Source organism: Grampus griseus (assembly GCF_964374135.1).
Source record: "Grampus griseus genome assembly, chromosome: 3".
NCBI classification, from domain to species: domain Eukaryota; kingdom Metazoa; phylum Chordata; class Mammalia; order Artiodactyla; family Delphinidae; genus Grampus; species Grampus griseus.
Window position 1 is genome coordinate 55990454 of NC_139019.1, and position 19898 is coordinate 56010351.

The 19898-nt window shown below is 47.0% G+C and overlaps 1 protein-coding gene across 2 annotated transcripts in view; it reads left to right on the forward strand.

The window, feature by feature from the left end:
* MAP1B (microtubule associated protein 1B) overlaps positions 1 to 19898 on the forward strand; it is a 94016-nt gene that overhangs the window by 57040 nt on the left and 17078 nt on the right. The window contains exons 1-3 of one of the 2 annotated variants that reach the window (XM_082651456.1): positions 9131 to 9227; positions 12215 to 12297; positions 14759 to 14899. In XM_082651456.1, the coding sequence (XP_082507582.1) occupies positions 14768 to 14899 (132 nt within the window). In that variant the 5' untranslated portion in view covers positions 9131 to 9227; positions 12215 to 12297; positions 14759 to 14767. Of the gene's footprint in view, positions 1 to 9130; positions 9228 to 12214; positions 12298 to 14758; positions 14900 to 19898 lie in introns of those variants that run through there. The other variant, XM_082651455.1, reaches the window with a different exon arrangement.

Below are 19898 nucleotides of genomic sequence, written 5' to 3' on the forward strand. Positions count from 1 at the left end.
ACTGACTATCTGTTAGAATCACTTTGCATCACAGGGTTTGGACTTTTTTTCAGGAGAGCTACCTCTGTTGGTTCAGAGTACACTTAACACTGCCTTGAAAATGCCCCTTAGCCAGATTTGATTGAATCATGTCAAAAACCAATCTCTGCTAAGTAAATATTAATTAATTATATGGCCCTGAATTTAGTCCTTGTTTCCTACATTAAATTTTCCTAAGTCTGCAGATGTAGTCATTCAGCTACAGTCTCCTGCAGAAGGTCAAGTGTGGTTTGGCGACCTACAGTGGTACCCCACTGATTGTGACCTTGTGAAGACCTTGTAGACAAATAGAGAATCAAGATGGAATCTTCCTAATGATGCCCTATGTTAATTCTTTAAGGAATCATAAGAGGGTGGCTGAACGACCAGAGGCAAAATTCAGTGCACTGGTGAAAAATACGAACACAAACAACTCCTGACATCCTTCTGCTGCTGCCTGTTAGAACAACACACACAGAGTAGAGAGGATAACATGGGAGCAGCCGGGGGGTGGGGGGGACACTAACCTCTCCTTCACTTGGAATAAGAAAAGGAGGGGACTTCCCTGGTGACGCAGTGGTTAAGACTACACACTCGCAATGCAGGGGGCCTGGGTTTGATCCCTGGTCGGGGAACTAGATCCCACATGCATGCTGCAACTAAGAGTTCACAAGCCACAACTAAGGAGCCCGCCTGCTGCAACTAAGACCCAGTGCAACCAAATAAATAAATATAAAAAAAAAGAATAATAAAAGGAGCAAACTAAGGAGGAAAACATGTGAGCAAAGATGTCAGTCTGCTGGGGCCATTTGTCAGAGCACGGCAAGGGATCGAGGTGAGCAGAAATCATGAAAGACTGGCTAGGAGCCACGAGTTTTCTAAAGAAAAGTCCTTTACAAATGGAAAGAGTGTGCTCCGGAATCAATGAGATGTGAGCAGAGCGTCTGAGTCAGAGAAGCTGAGGAGCAGGCTGTTAAGTGAAACTTCACATCCTGGGTCAGCAGACAGGGCACATAACAGAGGGCAAAGAACAGGAAAGCAAAGAGGAATCACGGCTCTGCCCCCGGTGTGCTGAGCATCACCCTTCAGCCCGAGGAGAGGGAAGACCCAGGTCAATCAGAATTGGCTGTACTTTTCTGGGCAGCCCAGGCACCAACCCAGGACGGGACAACACAGGCACATGTAAAGGAGAAATATACAGATGCTGGGCGGGGCAGCCATTTCCGCACCCCCCTTTCTGAATGAGGCAGTGTATAAATAAACAGAACTAACACAACAAAATTACAGCTCCCTTGGGTTGGGCTAAGGCTTTATGCCAGGTACTTTAAGAGATATGACCAGGTTTACTCATAGCAGCTGGAACACAAGACTGTGTATCCACCTTCTCATTACTTACTACAGATGGTGGCAGTGGAGGCATCACTTCAGCTAAGGCCAGATCTCAGGTCCCTTGAGCCTCATACTTCCAGGTCAGGATCTTGACCTCAAGAAGTCCCTTCCTGGCAGATCACCAAGCTGTTTGCTGTGCCCCAGCCCGACGCTACTACTGCGGGTTGCATTGCTCCCTCGGGACGTTACCAGGAAAAATTCAACCCCTGCTGTTTCTCCCTGGTGTATGGCTAAGAGCTACCAGGGGATTAGTAATTATTAGTTAGTACGTGTGATATATGTTATGTCAGCTATTTTTCTTTTTCTTTTTCTTTTTGTTTCCTTTTCAATAGCCAATACCAAAAGGACTGATTTAATTTTTGTTTTTAAGGCAGCTGGCTTTGAGGTTGAATCGTGTGATGATTTGGTTCTGAACAGTAACAGATGAGGGTGAAAGGTCAACCATTTCCCTGGATTTGATCAATGGCAGAAGTTTGATGGCAAATTAAATGCCAGATAAAACTGTCAGATGATTCTGAGAATCGATACTTACTGGGGAAAGTCGTTTGAGCCTTTAATGATCACACTGGCTCCCAAGGGAAATAATTCTAGAGTCTGTTCAGCCCTTAGGGTAGTAATGCATGAAACCAATGTGAGGATGGTTTAAAATAAGATCACTTATTATGCTGTTATTGAGCAGTAGCACATTCAGCATCTACACTGTCTTGTTTCTCAAAGAAGGGACCACAGAACCATCAGAATTGAGACTGCGGAAATGCAGAGTCCCAGGCCCCATCCAAGCCTCCTGAATCAGACTGCCTGAGGGTGGGCCATGCAAGTCTGCATTTTATTAAGTCTCTCAGGTGACTGTGGGGAATATTACACCCTGAGAACTGCCAACCTAGAGTCTTTTCCCTCCACCAGGCAGATGTCTCCCAGACAAAAAATAAAGCCATGCCCACGGGCTAAGCATAGTATCACGGCAGTGGATATGTAGGTCAAAGTGCGTATGCTTTGGGTTGAATTTGTAAAGCAGGTATCAGTTATTACTGGATGATTTAATGTATTTGCAATATTCTGCCTCGACTCTCCTCTGTGTGGAGGTGGTTTGAGTTTGGAAATCAGGACAGCACTGCAGTTATAGGTCACGTCAGGGGCTGGGGCTGAAGGTGAGCAGAGAAGTCGGTGGCACCATCACTTCTCTCGAGTTTTTCTCCATCACCTTCACCAGCTCTTTCCGCTTTTGCCCACCCTTTAAATAGTGGCATTCCCCAACACTGTTCTCAGCAAAAGGCTCTTTCTCCAAGAGCATCACTTAAAATATGCTGATGCCTCCCTGATCTGTGCTTATGGCCCAACCTATGGCCTCAGCATCAGATCCACGTTTCTGCCTGCCTACTGGACAGAGCCACCTGGCTCTCCCACGGGAGAGACCTCAAATTCGGCGTGCCCCAAATCAAACTCACTGTCTTCTGTCTTCCCTCCTCCCGTTTAAAATGACTTTTGTGGCTAAGAGCCTGGGCTCTGGACACTAACCACCCAGGTTTCCATCCTTCATTAATATTCCCTTGGGCTACTGCTTAACTACCCTGTGCCCCATTTTTCTCATCTGTAAAATGGGATTAATGACTTCCTCATAGGGTTAATGTGCAGATTAAATGCGATAATCGTGCATAAATAACTTAGGTCAGTGCCTGACCCGGGGCAGGTTTCAGTATATCTTAGCCATTTTTATTATTCATTCCTTTATCAAATATTGATTGAGCTCTCTGCTGTGTGTCAGACACTACTTCTGACTTACGTTTCCCAAATTAGACACTTTCAAAATTCCAAGTCTCCCCATGAAACTCTCTTCCCTTCAGGGTAGGTATAGCATCCCATTCGTGCTTTAATCTCAATGCTAGTTTATGAAGGTAGCACTAATTTGCCCAAATTAAACTTTAGAAAGGTGTGTTCTCTAAGTAATTCACATTGTCTTAATAAACAGGGGATATAACATCTCTTACAAAGGCAAGGAAAGACCAGTAGGATTAAAAAACATTCTCCGAAACCTACTCTGATCTCAAGAAAGTGAGGTCTAATTGTTGAACCATAGGAAAGTGTCATTTTGGAGTTAAAAAGTAGCTAACATTGGCAGTCTTATGGTTTAACCTCATAATTGGTAGGGTACCTGGAACATGGCAGGTATCCCTCAATACAAAAAGAATTTCCAAACCTGGGTCCCCAATTCTGGGAGTATTCTATAATATACTAAGAGAAATGTATCTCAGATAAACCTTATTTTTAAAAAATAAGGTTTCAGACCTTGTAAACTCCTGAAACAATCTGAGAAGCATTGGGAGGCAGTGACAAGAATGGGGATCAGGATTCAGACGGGCTAGATTTAAAACCTAGTTCAACAGCTTATTTTATCCCTGTGTTGCTGGATAAGACAGCTAACTCTTATTAGACAACCTGCTTCATCAGCTTCAATTTCGCCATCCGTAAAAAAGGAATCATCATAACAGGTGAACTATGTGATGCTCTGAGATAACATGCAAAGTAGAAAAGATTTTATAAGCCACCAAATGCATAACAATGAAAGGTAGTGTTAGTATTTTAGCACCTACCCCCAGACAGAACTGTCTACAGTATGCATAGGAATTGCCTTTGGCAGCTGTACAAATACAACAGTCACCTATCATGGGCCTCTGTGCCTCTGAGGCTCGGCTTTCTCTCCTGTAGAGGGAGAAGAGTGGGGTGCAATGTCGCCAGGGCTCCTTCAGGTCCCCCCATTCTATGGGATGAGGAAATTCTAGTTTCTTCTTCCACAGGGCTGGCAAGTCCTTCTCAAGGCTCATGGGTAGGAGGTTCTCTCCTTGGCCTGCTCGACTCCTCGCATCTCAGAGGCAGAAGGGACTCCTGTCTTATGCCTGAGGAGCATATACGTATTTTTCTTTGTCTGCAGCAGGTTTTGCTGAGAACAGGGCACTCAAACCTCCCACCTCGCTGTAGCCCAGAGGACCGGGTTCATAGACTTGGAACACCTTCATCAAGGTTTAAATGGGTGAGCACAGAGGAAGGCGCTTTGCAAATGGTAAAGTGCTCGATAGATGTTGATCTCTGGAGTTGGCGGCCCTGACAGGTTAATACATCGCCCTTCACTTTTTTTTTTTTTTAAATCTGTAGCATCTGTACATTTTGAAGAAACAACCTTCAGGTTATCTTATCACCCTCAGCTGCTGCCAACGTTGGGTGCTACTGTTTCCCCGTAGATGCTCTCCAGGGAGCCAGACTTTCATCAACACCGTCTCTGAGATTCATTTCTACTTCTTTCAGCCAGAGCATAAAATAGGGGGAAAGAAAAAGGAAACAAACAGCTTTCTTCCACTCTCTTCCACTTCTAACCCTTGATAGCCTGGATTCTCATCCCTCTGCCTTGAGACCCTTAGAAAAGGAAGTGGGGAAAGGGAAGAAGAAGTTTACCTAGGAGAGCAGGATTGGGTAGGAGAAAACCCCGAAGAGAGGATTTAGAAAAACGGTGCACTGTGAGAACCCTGCAAAAGGAATAGACCTTTTGTCCCTGGCATCCCATTTCCTCACGAGCTGTGCTCCTAGTGTGAGCAGCTGGAACAGGATGGGAAGGAAATGCAAAAGGAGGCTCCGCCCGCCCCCAGGAACAAGGGTGCCTGCACCTTTGTGCGGTGAACATGCTTGGGACGAGGGAGCCTCGGAAGCCTGGGTAATTTGGGTTGTTTGCTTATCTGGGCATCTAAAGGTCAGGGAAACATAAAGCAGAAGATGGCAGAGAGCCCAAGAGAATGATGGTGTGGAAGGACCAGCAGGTACATGAAAAACCAAACCAAACCAAATGACAATAAAAAAGAAAGATAGTTCGGTCCAGAAAATGTAAAGAAAAATAGGTATAGACTCAAATTCCATTATAACTAAATTCTCTGTAATGCAAAAGATATCTCTGAGTTTTTTAAAAAAAAACCTCCCAAGCAATGATCAACTTATTTAAATTTAAAACATTATTTGTGAGGGGCTTCCCTGGTGGCGCAGTGGTTGAGAGTCTGCCTGCCGATGCAGGGGACGCGGGTTCCTGCCCCGGTCCGGGAAGATCCCACATGCCGCGGAGCGGCTGGGCCCGTGAGCCATGGCCGCTGAGCCTGCGGCCTCTCCTGTGCTTCGCAACGGGAGAGGCCGCAACGGTGAGAGGCCCGCGTACTGCAAAAAAAAAAAAAAAAAAAAAAATTATTTGTGAAGTCTCCTGAACTTGTTTATAATGGAATTTGAGTTCTTATTCTCTTAAAAAAAAAACAAACACTGAAAATTTGGGGAGTGACATGACACTCAGGAACATACATCGGGGTTGAAACAAATGCAGAAACAGAAAAAATGTATTTCCAGTAGAAAAGAAACACCATTTCCAGGAATTTCAGGGGTAAGGTAGGAGAGAACTGGGCTCTGATTGTGCAGCAGAAACAAAGAGGGAATTGGCCTCGGGGTGTGTGGGAGGCCAGTGTGCCCGCTGGAAGGGTGAGTGAGTGAGTGGGCAGGCATTGGCTGACCAGTGGCTGACCCAGGCTGCGTGTTTACTGCTTACAAAGGAGAATCTTGGCATCACAACTTGAAAACCTTTATTTTGGACGAGGTGGATCAGGAAAAGGGGGAGAAAAGGATAGCGTCACAGCCTTGGCCACGAGTGGCTGCATGGCGTGTGACATGGGCCCTAGTTCTGCTCTCCGTAGTGTCTGTGAGGCCTTGGGCAAGTCATTAGACCTCAGATATTTGGTCCATGAAGAGGGGAAAAGAATATTTGCTCCCACCACTTCACAGGAATGTTATGAGGATTAAACAGGGCACCACTACCCACAGGACAAAGTGCTTTGGAAACTCTGAAGCCGTCTACAGGCAGAAGGGTTTACTGCTGTGTTCTTGTGATGGGCTCTCTGGCAAAGAGTTGGATGCTCTTACTTCCACTCATTTGCCTCCTATTTTAGGTGTTTTTTTTTTTTTTTTTTTGCAGTATGCGGGCCTCTCACTGTTGTGGCCTCTTCCATTGCGGAGCACAGGCTCCGGACGCCGCAGGCTCAGCAGCCATGGCTCACGGGCCCAGCCGCTCCGCGGCATGTGGGATCTTTCCGGACCGGGGCACGAACCCATGTCCCCTGCATTGGCAGGCGGACTCTCAACCACTGCACCACCAGGGAAGCCCCTTTATGTGTTTTTTGATCCAGGTGGGATAGCGGGAAGCACACAGAAGGTGCTCCCACACCTGTGTGACCTGAAAACCAGCTCGCAGGGTTGGGTCATGCTTCTGCTGTCTTTCCCCCCTTGTTCCCCCTTGCCTCTGGGACACCCTGCCTGGAAAGGGTCCTCTTCCCAGCCCCAGGCTGCAAGCTGCAAGAACAGACAGATGAGAAAGATAAGGAGTTGACTTTGATGTGTGAGAGCCCCTGGGGAATCAAACTCCCTCCAGCATTAGGAGTTTTACTGCCCTGGGGAGGGGATCTGTGTCGTCTCCCTGACAGCTGGTGTCCTGTGGTCTGCACTGACACATTGGAGGTGAGAGGTTTCCTCTTTGAGAATACACTTTGGTGAAGAGGTAGAGTTGGAGAGCTCTCATTGCTGTCATTTTCTCTTTCTTTCCTCCCTCCCTCCCTTCCCTCTGAGGAAAACAGACTTTAACCTCAAGCCCTTCTGTGCTTGTGGGCTTTTCTTGATCTACCAAACCTTACCTTTAGCTAAATAATCACAGCCCTTCTCTACCCCACGCATTTCCCTTTCTAACTCTAGAATCTTCTTTAACCCTCTCTAAGATTTCTGCTTCTGCACATTGGACCTTTTGGTAGTGCTAAATCATTATATCAAATTCCTTTTCCAAAAAGAGTCCACTCTGATTTTCACCAGGGCCAGGGGCTGGAGGACTTGTGGGTGAAGACAGGGCAGCGGCGGGAGCTGGCGGAGGAAAGGGCAGGGCTGGCGGGCAGAGGGCTCTTCTTCTCCCGTCCCAGTTACCGGTCCGTCCCTATCAGTGGTTCAGGACCCTTCTCCTCACCGCCCCCCGATACTGAATGGATACAGAAGCTATCTTTATTCTTCATATCCGTTTCTTCATTATGCTCGCAAGAGTTCATTTTTTAGGAAAAGCAAGTTGTAGGGATAAGGTTCTGGATTGCGATCATTAATGGAAATGGAAATTACATAGTCATCCCCAAGATATGCAGCTATCATTCCTCTTAAAGACAATCTGAAAGGTTTTAGCGTTACTGGTTATTATTGTCATCAAGGATTTTCTCCCATCTCTTAGCACCCCTGCAGCTTGGGCCCAGCACTCTCTCCTTTGCGCTCAGCTCTTTCATTAAGCGGCTGCCTGCCTGGGCGGAGACCGTGGCTGGTGTTGGCCTGGCAGCGGAGACGCCACAGCCTCCTAGGCCACTGTGTTCTGGGGCCGACGTGTGAGATGTGTGTGGGAGACAAGGGGAGCTGTGTGCCGGCGAGAAGGCTCTGAGTTTTATGGGGCTTGGTTACGGCTGTTCCTCAACAGTGCGTGTCTTTTAATTTAGCCACGGTCGGACCCTTCTGAAACCAGGAGAGAGCCTGTGTCTGTGCGTGTCTGTGTGTCTTTAGATGAATATTAACTCTGTGGAGATAAGACCCTATAAGCGCCCTAAAAATCAAATACCTAGAAAATGACGTTTTGCTCTCAGAGATTTCAAAGTCACCTGGATACAGTAAAACGTAAACCACTAAGACAGCCCAACCTTACAAGACACATAGATGGAGTTAATCTGTCAGAATTTCAGTAATTAAAAAAGGGTCCAACAATAGCTGAAAAATACAGGCTTATTTGAGTTTTAAGCATAGCCTTTGGGAGCCCACAGACAAAAGTCTCATTGTGTGTGAGGCCCTGCTGCTTCGGGGGTCCCCAGGCCTTCCTCTTTTGATTCCGAGGTGCAGCACACCCCTTTTTGTCACATAACAGTCCCCCCCGCCCTCCCTGCCGCCCAGGATTGAGCCTTCACAGTGACCCTGAGTTTTGTGGGGAAGCCCTCAAGGACCTTTTTTTCTTATCACGGCAGTAAGTGACACAGTCAGTCCATCCCAAGCCCCCGCTTCTGGTGCCCCCAGACCAGTGCTGAGGAGACCTGACTATTCATCCGGGCTGCCTAATGGTTTCCCTGTGAGCTGTTTCTGGAGAATGCAGGCGATAATGGCAAAGAGAGAGGCTGCAACCGCGTTGTCTTTCTCTTCTGGGAACTTCTTTTCTGAAGCAACTGAATGAGACCTCTGCAGGCGAGGGTGGTGGCCTCTCCTTCAGAATGCCTGGCCTGTTTCCCAGTGTGAAACATTCCCCAAATATGCAACTTCGTGAGCGTCGCAGCAGCCCGAGCCCAGAGCCGCCTGCGGCCAGGAGAGCTGGCACCCCACTGGGATGTGGGAGTGCGGGCATGGCTTGCCCGGGCCCCTCGTGCAGGCCCTGGGTCTGCCAGATGCCAGGAAGGCCCGGCCCCTGCTTACGTTGTCGGTCGTCTGGGGCGAGAATCTGGCCAACAGTCGGCTGTGATGAGAGCTTGAAGCTTCTCTCTCTCTCTCTTTAAATCCCCTTCTTCATTCAAATCCCATCCTGTAAAAAGGCTTTTGTTGAAGGAGCAGCCATGGCATCTTGGTGCATGTCTGTGTCACTGCTGTCCGTATTTCCAAAGATGGGCAGAGAAAACGTCCTTGGTTGAATTCCTGAGCCAACAGGTCCAAAAACTGACTTGGAAGGAGTAGAGGTAAACGGCAGCTGTCACGTGGCGTTTGTGTTGTTTGCAAGTGATGAAGCCAAAGAGGAAAGGAACTTCTTGAGGATGGTAAGAACCCCCTTCCAGGGGGCTTGGCAGGAGGGTCCTCACTGTGTGTCTCGGGGAGGGGGTGCTGGGCTTTTGTGCTTGGACTTGCATTTGGGAGGGTGCAGCTAGCAGGGTCTGGGCACTGTGTAGATCACTTAGGAAAGAGGAGCTCTGGGGAAGGAGCTGCTTCCATGTACCTCGCTGGATCTACTTTTGTGGGTTCCTACAGAGCATAGCCATGACCACAGCCCCACCTTGGCATTATGCTGCCTGAGGCTTTGGGTGCCAGAAGGAGGCACATCCAAAGTACGATCGAGGAAACGAACACTCACCTTTCCTTAGTCTTAAGCTTTCGCGTAATTTCACCTCAACTTAAGCACCTCTGAAGCTCCTGAAGTCTTTGTTTCGAGGAGGCCACTGATGGAAGGACCTAGAAAAGGGACGGTTTTCTTGTTTTGCTGATTGTCGTTTTATCGTTTGCTTAATTCAGTTTGATGTTCTTTCGCTTTAGCTTGAAATGCACATGCTCGTCAAAAGCAAAAACAACTAAGCCAAAAAGCCGTGTCTAATAAGTTACAGGCTTGAGCGTCCACAGTAAACAAATGTTCTTTCCCATGGCTTAGTTGGATTATTTTTCCTGAGGCTTTAGTCCTTCACCTGCTCAAACTGTGTGACACTGTTCTGTTTTGGAGTTTCTTCACTTCCAGGCATTTGTAGTAAAACGTCATGTCCCTTCCCTTAACTTTACCCTCTTTTATGTGGGTGTTCTGTCACCTTCGCTTTTTTTTTTCTTCTTTTTGCCAATATTCTTCTCCTCATGCTTTCTGAGTTCTTGCTTCTTTAAGCACATCTCTGATTTTATTCCTTTGGATTTTTCCCAAGCTCTCCCTTTGGCATTCGATGTCTGCACCATGTCTGTTTTTCCAAACCCTCATCCACAGAGCAGTGAGGCGGAGGGCTCAGGAGCCTGGGTGCAGGTCCCAGCGTGACCACTTCTTAGTTCTGTGACTTGGGGCTCGTTAGTTCTCCTCTATAGGCTTCACTGTCCTCAGCAGTAAAAGGGGATAATCATGGTACCTCTGTCACAGAGCTCTTCTGCGGACTAAATGAGTTCCTACTTTGAGGTGCTTGGAACAGTGCCTGAAACGATTATTTACTTTGGGCTTTTTCCATTTCTAATGTGGGGGTTTACTGGTAAATATTAGCTGTTAGCAAAGATAAGACAATGGAGGAAAATGGGCTTGTCAATGTGGTGGTGGTAAGTATTTCAAAATATTCTGTTTCTGTAGTACTTCTGCTCCTTGATGATATAAAGGAAAAAAGCCCTAGCTAAAGCCACCTTCTTTTTTTTTAACCTCTTTATTGAGATTCAATTCACACACCATACAATTCGCCCCTTTAACATGTGCTTTTCAACGGTTTTGATACACTGCATTAATAATTTTTTTTCATTTCTGGTAAAATATATATAAAAAACGAAATTTGCCATTTTAACCATTACTAGATGTACAATTCAGTGGCATTAATTACATTGACAGTGTTAGGCAACATCACTGCTATTCCCAAAACTTTTTCATCACCCCAAAGAGAAACTCGTACCCATTTAGCAGTAACTTCCCCAATCCCTCCCCCTGCAGCCTCTGGTAAATCTCATCTGCTCTCTGACTCTGTGAATTAGCCTACTCTAGATAGTTCATGTAAATGGAATCATACAATTATTTGTCCTTTAGTGTCTGGCCTATTTCACTTGGCATCTTTTCAAGGTCCGTATTGATGCATGTATCAGAACTTCATTCCTTCTTATGGCTGAATTATGTTCCACTGCACGGATAGACCATAATTTGTTTTCCAGTCATCCATCGGTGGACACTCGGGTTGGCTCCACCTTTTGGCTATTGTGAAAAATGCTGCAGTGAACATGGACCTACAAGTCTCTTTTCAAGTTCCTACTTTCAGTTCACCTAAAGTGGAATTGCTAGGCCATAGAGAAATTCTGTTTTAGCTTTTTGAAGAACTGTTTGCCTGGAAAGCAGTTGCTTTCTGGCCATCCTCTCTTGTATATTCTCCGTTGGTGTCTGTCTCCCTCAGATTCTACTCCATTTCCTCCTGTCACCAGTGCTTCATTGTCCTTCCTTTTCTACCATCCCAAGCACATGTCTCCCAGCCGTGTGTCTGAGGGACACCCCTCTGCAGCTCTGTCCGTCACCCACTGCCGGAGCATGTATCACCCACTCTGGCCATACATCCGCTTGATCACTTTCATCTCATTGTCTGAGGAGGGAGACGCTTGTAGAAGGTCATCCGTAGACCATGCTGGCCACATGAAGTTCCTAAATCCTTTCGGGTGCGGGGAGCCAAAAGCCCCGAAGAATTTCAGCCCTCCTCAGACAGGCTCCTTCATCCTCACGTCCCCTTGCTTTCATGGTCTCCATCCACTTTGCTTGTCTTTTTTTTTTGGCCACCCTCTCCAGAGGGAGAGTTGTTCTCCCATCTTTATTTGCTCACAGTTTCTGCACTTTTCTATGAGCAAGTGAATTAATGAATGAATCCCCCAACAGACTGTAAGCCTGCCTCAGACAGACATTCTGGTTGTTGGGCTAATTGTTAGCTGGGGTTTCTGGTATGTCATTCATAGTAAGGCTCCTAGTTAATCTCAGCGCCGTTCTCACCAGAAGAAAGGCTGATACGGAGAAACATCCTCAATTACCATGAGAAAGGAAATGTCAAGAGCCCCGTTGAGTTTTACTGGCATCCACCCCTTGTCTCAGATGAAAACCGCCCTTAACGCGCAGAGGCAGCCTGGCGATCAACCCTGACAACTAGAGGGTTGTGAGAGCCCGTGGAGCCCCGGACCATCTTGTTTGGTGACACCAATTGTGTTTCCCAGGACAGTGGGGAATCCTGGAGCCCTGGGCGGCAGCGCCTCTGCTGTCCCAGAAGCAGGCGGGGCGGTTTGAATTCGGAAAAGCTATAGGTCTCCTCTTTTGTCTGTGTTTTTGTGCCTGCAGGACAAAAGATCCTTCATCACAGAAGTGACGTTTTAGAAACAGTGGTCCTGATCAACCCCTCAGATGAAGCAGTCAGCACTGAGGTAAGTATCTGGCTCCGCAGGGCCTCACACAGTGGACGGAGACCCAGCTGATGAGAGGGGCTGGGCAGGTGGCCAGAGAGGGACAAGGGAGAGACAGGTTCTGGGTCCAGGGATGCTTCCATACCCCTAGTCAGTGGCTGGTTCTCTGCATCAGTACCACCCGAGACTGCCCCTTTCAGTAAGGACGGAGTGGAAGATGCTGGCCAGAACTGGAGTATTTTGTAGAGGTGAAGCGGGTGTGGAATGTGGGGGTATACCTGGAGGGTGTGCTGCTGGGATGGAGTCTGGCTGGGAGATAGCAGGGGAAGTAGACTGCAAGCCTTCGGGCTGAGACCTTCATGACCCAAATTTGGAGAATAATGGCTTCTCAGATGCAAGCCTCCTTCAGAGCATCCTGCCCACCCCCTTAGCACTGTTGAAAGGCAGGGCAGCACAGCTGCCAGGGGCACGGCCTCTGCTGCTGGACTGCCTGGGTTCTGCCACTTATTAGCTGGCGGCCTTGGGCAAGTCATTGACCATCTCTTTGTCTCATTCCACCTCTATAAAATGGAGATCATAATAGCACAGACATTTAGTTTTGTGTCCAGAAGTGTCAAGTGCTTAGAACAGAGCATGGCATATGACAACCGAAACATATATGTTGGCTTTTCTCAGTAGTAATATTTTTATTACCACCATATGAAATTGTTGCCAGAGAGAGTGGGTATTTCAGAGCCTACTGTAAGGTAGGAACTAGGCTGACGCCAAGAATCCCTGCTCACCCAGGGCAGAAGAATTGTTTCATCTCCGTTTCCCACTGTCTTTACTGCAGTTTGGTACCTTTGAGATTGAGTTGCTTCTTGGATGTTAGTTAGAATAGCCACAGGCCCAGGGGCCTGCACCATCCACAGCATCTCTTCTCCCACGCTGAGCATCTCTGTGACTGTAGCTTGTTTTTCAAAATTGAGATATAATTCACACGCCATAAAATCCATCCTTTTGAAGTATGTAGTTCATTGGGGTTTAGTCTATTCACAGTATGGTGCAACTATCATCAGTATCTAATTCCTGAATGTGTCCATCAGCCCCCTAAACCCCAAGCCCATTAGCAGTCACCCCCATTCCCCCAACCACCGGCAACCACTAATCTACTTTTTGCCTCTGTGGATTTTCCTGTTCTGAGCACGTTATTTCAGACAGTGGAATCATATGATATGCGGCCTTTTGTGTCTGGCTTATTTCACTTTACGTAGTGTTTTCCAGAGGCATCTACATCGTAGCCCATATCAGTACCTCATTCGTTTTTATGACAGAATAGTATTCCAATGTATGGGTATACCACTTTTATTTATTCATTCATCAGTTGATGGACATTTGGTTTGCTTCCACTTTGTGGCTCTCATTATATAGCCTGTTTTGATCCCATTTCATCTGCTCCAGATGAGCAGGACCTCTCTGACAATCCCTGAAGGTACAAGGTGAGGCAAGTGATGGGCTAGCAATCTGTCTTTGGGCATCAGGATCAGGAAGTAGATACAACTTGAAAAAAGCTGGAGGTTGAATATATGTGCAGGCAGATTGCCTGGAACAGCTGTGAGAAATGAAGAAGGAAAAAATGAGGAATTTCTTTAAGGAACCCAGGCTTGCCTGTGGAGCAGATGGGGCTGGAACAATTACTTCGGTACATGTGCATTTCCCTGGATCCTGGGGTTCGTGGGGACCGTGGGTCACGTCCTGCTTACTTTGCATCCCTCCCTTAGTGCCTAGCATGATGCCTGGCAGTCACTTTGTGCTGAACTGAGTTGGGCTCAGAATGAATAACCTTGGTGCTTGGAGTGGTATTTCTGCTGAAGGACAGGCTGGCTCCCTGCCACTTAAAGAACAGAGAGTTCTTTCGTGCAAACCTTTTACAATTCTATTTAAAAGATTCCCAATCAGGGCAGCCTTTTGTTTATGTTCAAGTTCAACGTTAGGCACCTTGCTGATCCCATTGGAGACTGCTTTGGGAGCTGTGTGTTCGGTGTATGGCTTGGCAGGAAAGGGGTCCTGGGTGGGAGGGGCTGACTTGGGACCCTAGCTGGAAACCTATGTTTCCTGAGGCAGCAGTTGGGAGACCTGGACTGTACTTGGTGAGTCAGCCTGTGAGATACTCATGTCTCACGGACTGCACGCTGCTAGTAGGCACAGCTGTGCAACAAATGATTGCCAGCTGTGGAGACTGCTTTGAAAAAGACAAGGAAACTGAGGGGAGAAAGTTAACTCCTACTACTGTCTTGGTGGTGGCCAGATTTGGAAAATGGCATTCATGGGCAGCTGGTGACCACAGTCATTGGCTCTGTCCAGCACCCCAGGGGCAGAGTGAATACCGGGGAACGCGTAATTCTTGTTGGTAAGAAACTTCAAGAGCTCCAAGGGCCAGCCTGATCCTGAAGGTGGGATTCCAGCGCCCCCCATGGCTCATGCTCCCCGTGCTTTGTTTCAGGTGCGCTTAATGATCACGGACGCCGCCCGACACAAGCTGCTCGTGTTGACGGGGCAGTGCTTTGAAAATACCGGAGAGCTCATTCTCCAGTCCGGCTCTTTCTCCTTCCAGAACTTCATAGAGATTTTCACCGATCAAGAGGTAGGCTCCTGTCTGGGAGTATCCAAGCTTTACAGTTGCTCGGTTATTGTTGTAGCCTTAGGCTGATCTTTGAAAGGGTGGTGGGAGATAGGAGGCTGCGGGGAGGGGGTGTTGCACGCCTTTGAAATAAGCAAAACCGCGTGGTGCAGTGCCCTGCAGTCCTGTGGCTCATCTCCCGAGGAATTTAGAGCACTCATCTATAATTAATTGGAACCATTCTGAATGTGCCCGAGATACAGATGGAGGGGGGTTGGTACAGTCAGCATTTTACAGATGGCAAAGGTGATGGAGAAACTTGGAATGACAGAGTCCAAAAGAAAACCCAGGTTTCCTGTTTTCTGAAAGAATACTCCAAAGATCTCTTGGATTTTGGGTAGGATTTAACTGCCCTGATCTCCTTCAGTGCATGTACTTACTTATCCTGGTCAAATAATTTCTGATTTCTCTTACTTTTAATGCCTGGCCCCAGTGTTTGAACTTGGGCTGCTTGAATAGCCCAAGAAAGGGAGGCATGTAGGAAAACGGGGTGTGTCTATGGGACATGTCCATGCCCCAGGAGAAGGATGGTTAAAATAGCTGGACTGAAGTGGGATCATTAATATTGCTAACGAATATATCTTATTCAAGGATGATACATGTGAAGTTTTGAAAATTATAGGATACTAGTGGTATTTGGTAAAATCAGATCAAACATTTGAATTTGGTTATTTCTGCTTGCGAATTTATCTGGTTGGGAAACTTCTCTTTGCAAAATAATGCGCCTCTGGTCTCCTAGTTAGAGCGACAATTCAGGGCTGTCACCATAGCAGCTTGGGGCTGCCCGTAGCTGATAGCAGGTTTCTACATGGAGAGGTTGAGGGACGTGCTGACAGGAGGAGTTGCCACATCTATTTAAAACCATCTTCCTGAGAACTTCCTGAGATGGCGGCGTCTTAGTCCCGTGGATGTTGGGAAGGGCCATCTGTCTTTCTGCATTTAATCTTCCTTGGCCCCGAGAGTCACTGAGAGGCCTCTGTGTACTTTCCATCATTGGCAAGAGCTGTAAATAAACTGCCCAGCTTCGTTAGGTTCACCTGGAGGCTTTGTGTAGAAAGACTGGTCAGATGACATCACTGTTTCTCCACTCACTGGGGAGGAATAAAAAGGAACATTTTTCTCCAGCTTTCAGAAGTTATGATGTCATCTGGGTCCCGAGGCAGATAGCCCAGGCTCCCCCCCATGGTGAGAAAGGGCCCAGGGCTCCCTCACAACCTTGTTTGATTGCATTGAGATTCCCAAGCCAGAGCTCTAATTCTCACTCTCCCTGCTGCCCTGAGATGGGTGTGTGATCACTGTATTGTCAGAATCTTACACAAGATTGTGTCCCCAGGTTCGTGTTCTGCCCAGGGCCAGCTGGGCATCTGTCTGGTAGCTCAGAGGTCACACCCACTATCAGCACCTTGGCCTGGGCAAGGGAGAGGGCTGCAGAGGCCTGGAAACAGCCCCATGGCCCAGTACCGGGTGGGCGGTTAACTGGCTTGCTCTAGGTTCAGTTCAGCCCTGAACCCTCAGCTCATTTACGTGAACACAGGTGCCTCTCCTACATTCCGGTGCAGTTCCACAGTTAGTTTCTAGTGGTTGGTTTCTACCCGCATGTCATTGGTTTGTCTTTTTTTTTTACAGTAAAATAGAACAGAGGACATATGTAAACAAAAGGGTTTGTCATTGCCAGAATTTTAAATCTGGAGGTATCACAATCCACCCATCTGGACCCCAAATAATACCTCTCTCTCTGTCTTTAACTAAGGCAGTGTCAGTAAGGTAGTGTTGTGAATATTGCTGCTTAAATCATTTTTACTAGCCCACAGAAGTAGAATTTTAGCACAAGGGACTGTGCATATATCAGAATTTACCACTAATTACAGAAGAAAAAGAAACAGCTTTAACTGGAACATGGGAGTTCCGTGCAAGGGCTGAATTCTAATCACTGAGGCGTGCTCGGAAGGGCACACATTTTCATTATACCAGGCAGGCATTTTAAAGGCCAGAGGCTCTGTCATATTCTCCTCTGCCGGCCCCGTAACCCCCACCCCGATACTTTGGGGAAGTAGTGCTCAACATACGTTAAAAGATCTCTAGAACTTTCCCTTACAGACTAGATCAGTGGTGTCAGGGGTGCTGGGGGGAGACACAGGGTAGAATTCACTCACTTCCCCTTGTCCCAGCCAGAGTACCTGGGCCTTTACCTCTTTTACATTCTGGACTTTGGAGAAAAGATGCCGTAGCCAAAGTGGGTTGGAAACCACCGGAGCAGGCCAGTGGTTAGCAGGCTTTTAGAGCCGTTACTGCCTACTGTTGCCTTGGGAGAAGGTTTTGCGTACAGAATGACTCAGTAACTAAGGGATCTTAAAGGCCGTTTGATGGCTACTCTTGCTCCTTTTATTTAGTCCTTGAAACATACTAGTCACTCCAGAGAAACCAGAAACACAATTTGGCAAAACCAAAAATGACACTTTTTTTTTTAACAAGAATAGCTAAAAATAAATGGACTGAAAAATAGAATTATCAGTGCATTTTGAGCTTCAGCTTTTGTGAGTCATTGGAGGTCAACGACAAAACCAGAGCCTACAGATAGAACAGTCATCTGGCTAACCCATCCCTCCCTGAAATCTGAGGATGGTGAAATCACCATCTCCTGGGGACATTTTTCATTCTCTCTGTTAGAAAGTTTTTCCTCATTTGTCTCATCGTATCTTCATGGAAGGAATGTGATCCCTTTTCCACCTGACAGTGTCTTAACACCCTTCACCAGTGCTGCCAATTTTTTTCCCCTCCAGATTAATCATTTTCATCTACTCAGTGTTCTCCATGAAACAAGATATTAAAAGTTCCTTACATTCTCTGGTCACTGTCCATTGGCAGGAAGCGGGGGTAGGGTGGGGATGGGGGAAACTCAGGAGCTCATTCTTGGCCATGTTTCAGTGCCTTGGCGTTATCGGACAATTAGATCTAGGAGTCCAGAGCTCGGGGAACTAAGAGTGGGCTAGAGACATTAATGTGGAAGCCATCAGTACATTAGAAAATAGATGAAGTAGTCTAGAGGGAGGAATGTGTTAGAAGAGAAGGGGGCCCGGGTCTAGCGTTTAGAGGTTAAGGCCAAGGAGGAGGAGCGAGCAATTTCAGTTTGTTTGTTTTTGGTCCAGTTTCTCTAAAATGCTATGACTCACACTGGACACCATACTCCAGGGGTCACTGACCAGGTTAGGAGTGTGAGGGTCAGTGACTTCTACAGTTTTCAATACAATTTTCTATTCAATGAGTCTAAAACTAACTTTTGACCATCACCATCCACAATTAAATGTCAGTGAAGAAGGGATGCAGGCTCTGAGAAGCTCTGTAATTAACACAGTTTGGGGGGGCGGTCCCCTTTAAGAAACAGAAAACAAAATTATTAATACACAACTAAGTACAGGACTTTGGGAGGGACCAGGCCGCTGAGGAGCCTGGAGATTTAAACTTCTTTAGCTTTATGATAAATGCACTTGACTGTCAACTAAAATCCCTGAGTCTTTTCCATGGATGTTGTTGAGAAGCCCCATCTCCCAATCCTGCTTTCCCAGCTGGTTTACTGGACTTTACATTTATCCCTTTAGAATACCTCTGTTAGAGGTGACTTAGTCATCGTCATCCCAATGTCAATGGCTTTCCTAGATGTCTTAATTCTGCCGCCCCACAATGCCTAGGCCTCCTGTTTTCATGCTGTCCGCAGATTTGATAAGCATGCCTTCACCATTTTCATTCACGTCAATACCAACAGGACATAAATGAGCCCATCGCAGACCTCCCCCCAGGTTGACATGGAGCAGCAGAATTTATATGGCTGGCTAGGACCACCCAGTTCTACTGTCATACCGTGCAGAGATCCTGTTAAACATCTTGCTAAAACCCAGATACGCTGTCTGCTGTATTTCCTCATTAGCCAAGCAAGTAATCTAACCACAAAAGGAAATGTAGTTAGTAGGCTATGGTTTAGAAATTGCAATCTTATTTCATTAATATTATCTGCTGTAAAGTCATTTATTTCCTATATCTTCCTTCCTCTTCCAGTATGCCTGCATTTAATTAGAAAAGGTAATTAACAAAAAGGACTATCTTTGCCCCAAACAATATTCCTTCTGGTCATGTCACCCACCCGTCTTTGTAAGAACAAGGGGAGGGTAGCAGAGTCAGTGTGCTTGAGAAGTATTAGTGGGCTCTGGTCACTTCCCAAGTGTCCACTTCAGGAGGACAGCACGTATTTAACTGGCCAAGTTCGGTGAGGTTCAACAAACATCGACTGAGCCTGATGATGTGCTGGGGAAACAAAGGTAACAGAGATAGAGAAGACGTGTTTCTGCCTATTCAGGAGCTTTTAGTATAACGGGCTCTACTAGCTAGCATTTATCATGGTGATGATTTGCAAACCCTTTTAGAGGAAGCCTCAGGTCCCGAGTCTAGGACCTACTCACAGGTCCCCTTGTCACTGCTCACATTGTTGGCTCCTCCTCGTTGCTCTCGCCTGTCCCTTGGTTGAGCGGGCACTTGTGAGACCCGGTCTTTGCCCTTGAGGCCCTGTGTCTCCAGTGTACGTGCTGGCACAGGTCTGGAAGCCGGTTCTGGGGGGATATCGGGGCTTTGTTTCTGCTGTGCTGCTCCAAGGCCGCAGCGCTTGTTCTTCCTCCTCCTCCCGGACCCTTTCCATCTGTCTCTTTCATGACGGGTTCTCTCCAGCCTGAGACTGTGTTCTTGTCTCATGCACAGTGCGTTGTTGCTTCTCCAAAGGAACCGGATTTTCCCTCTGTGAAAAAAAAAACCTGTCTGGCAGTGCTGACTTTTGTTTTCTGCTTTCTCTTGTACGTCATAGCTTTCCATTCACCAGCCTCTTTGCTGTTTTTCAAGGCCCTTGACTTCCTCAGAATTCTGCACAGCTTTGTTTCCTTTGGGGGGGTCATTTCCTTCATTTCATAGAAACTCTCTGGGT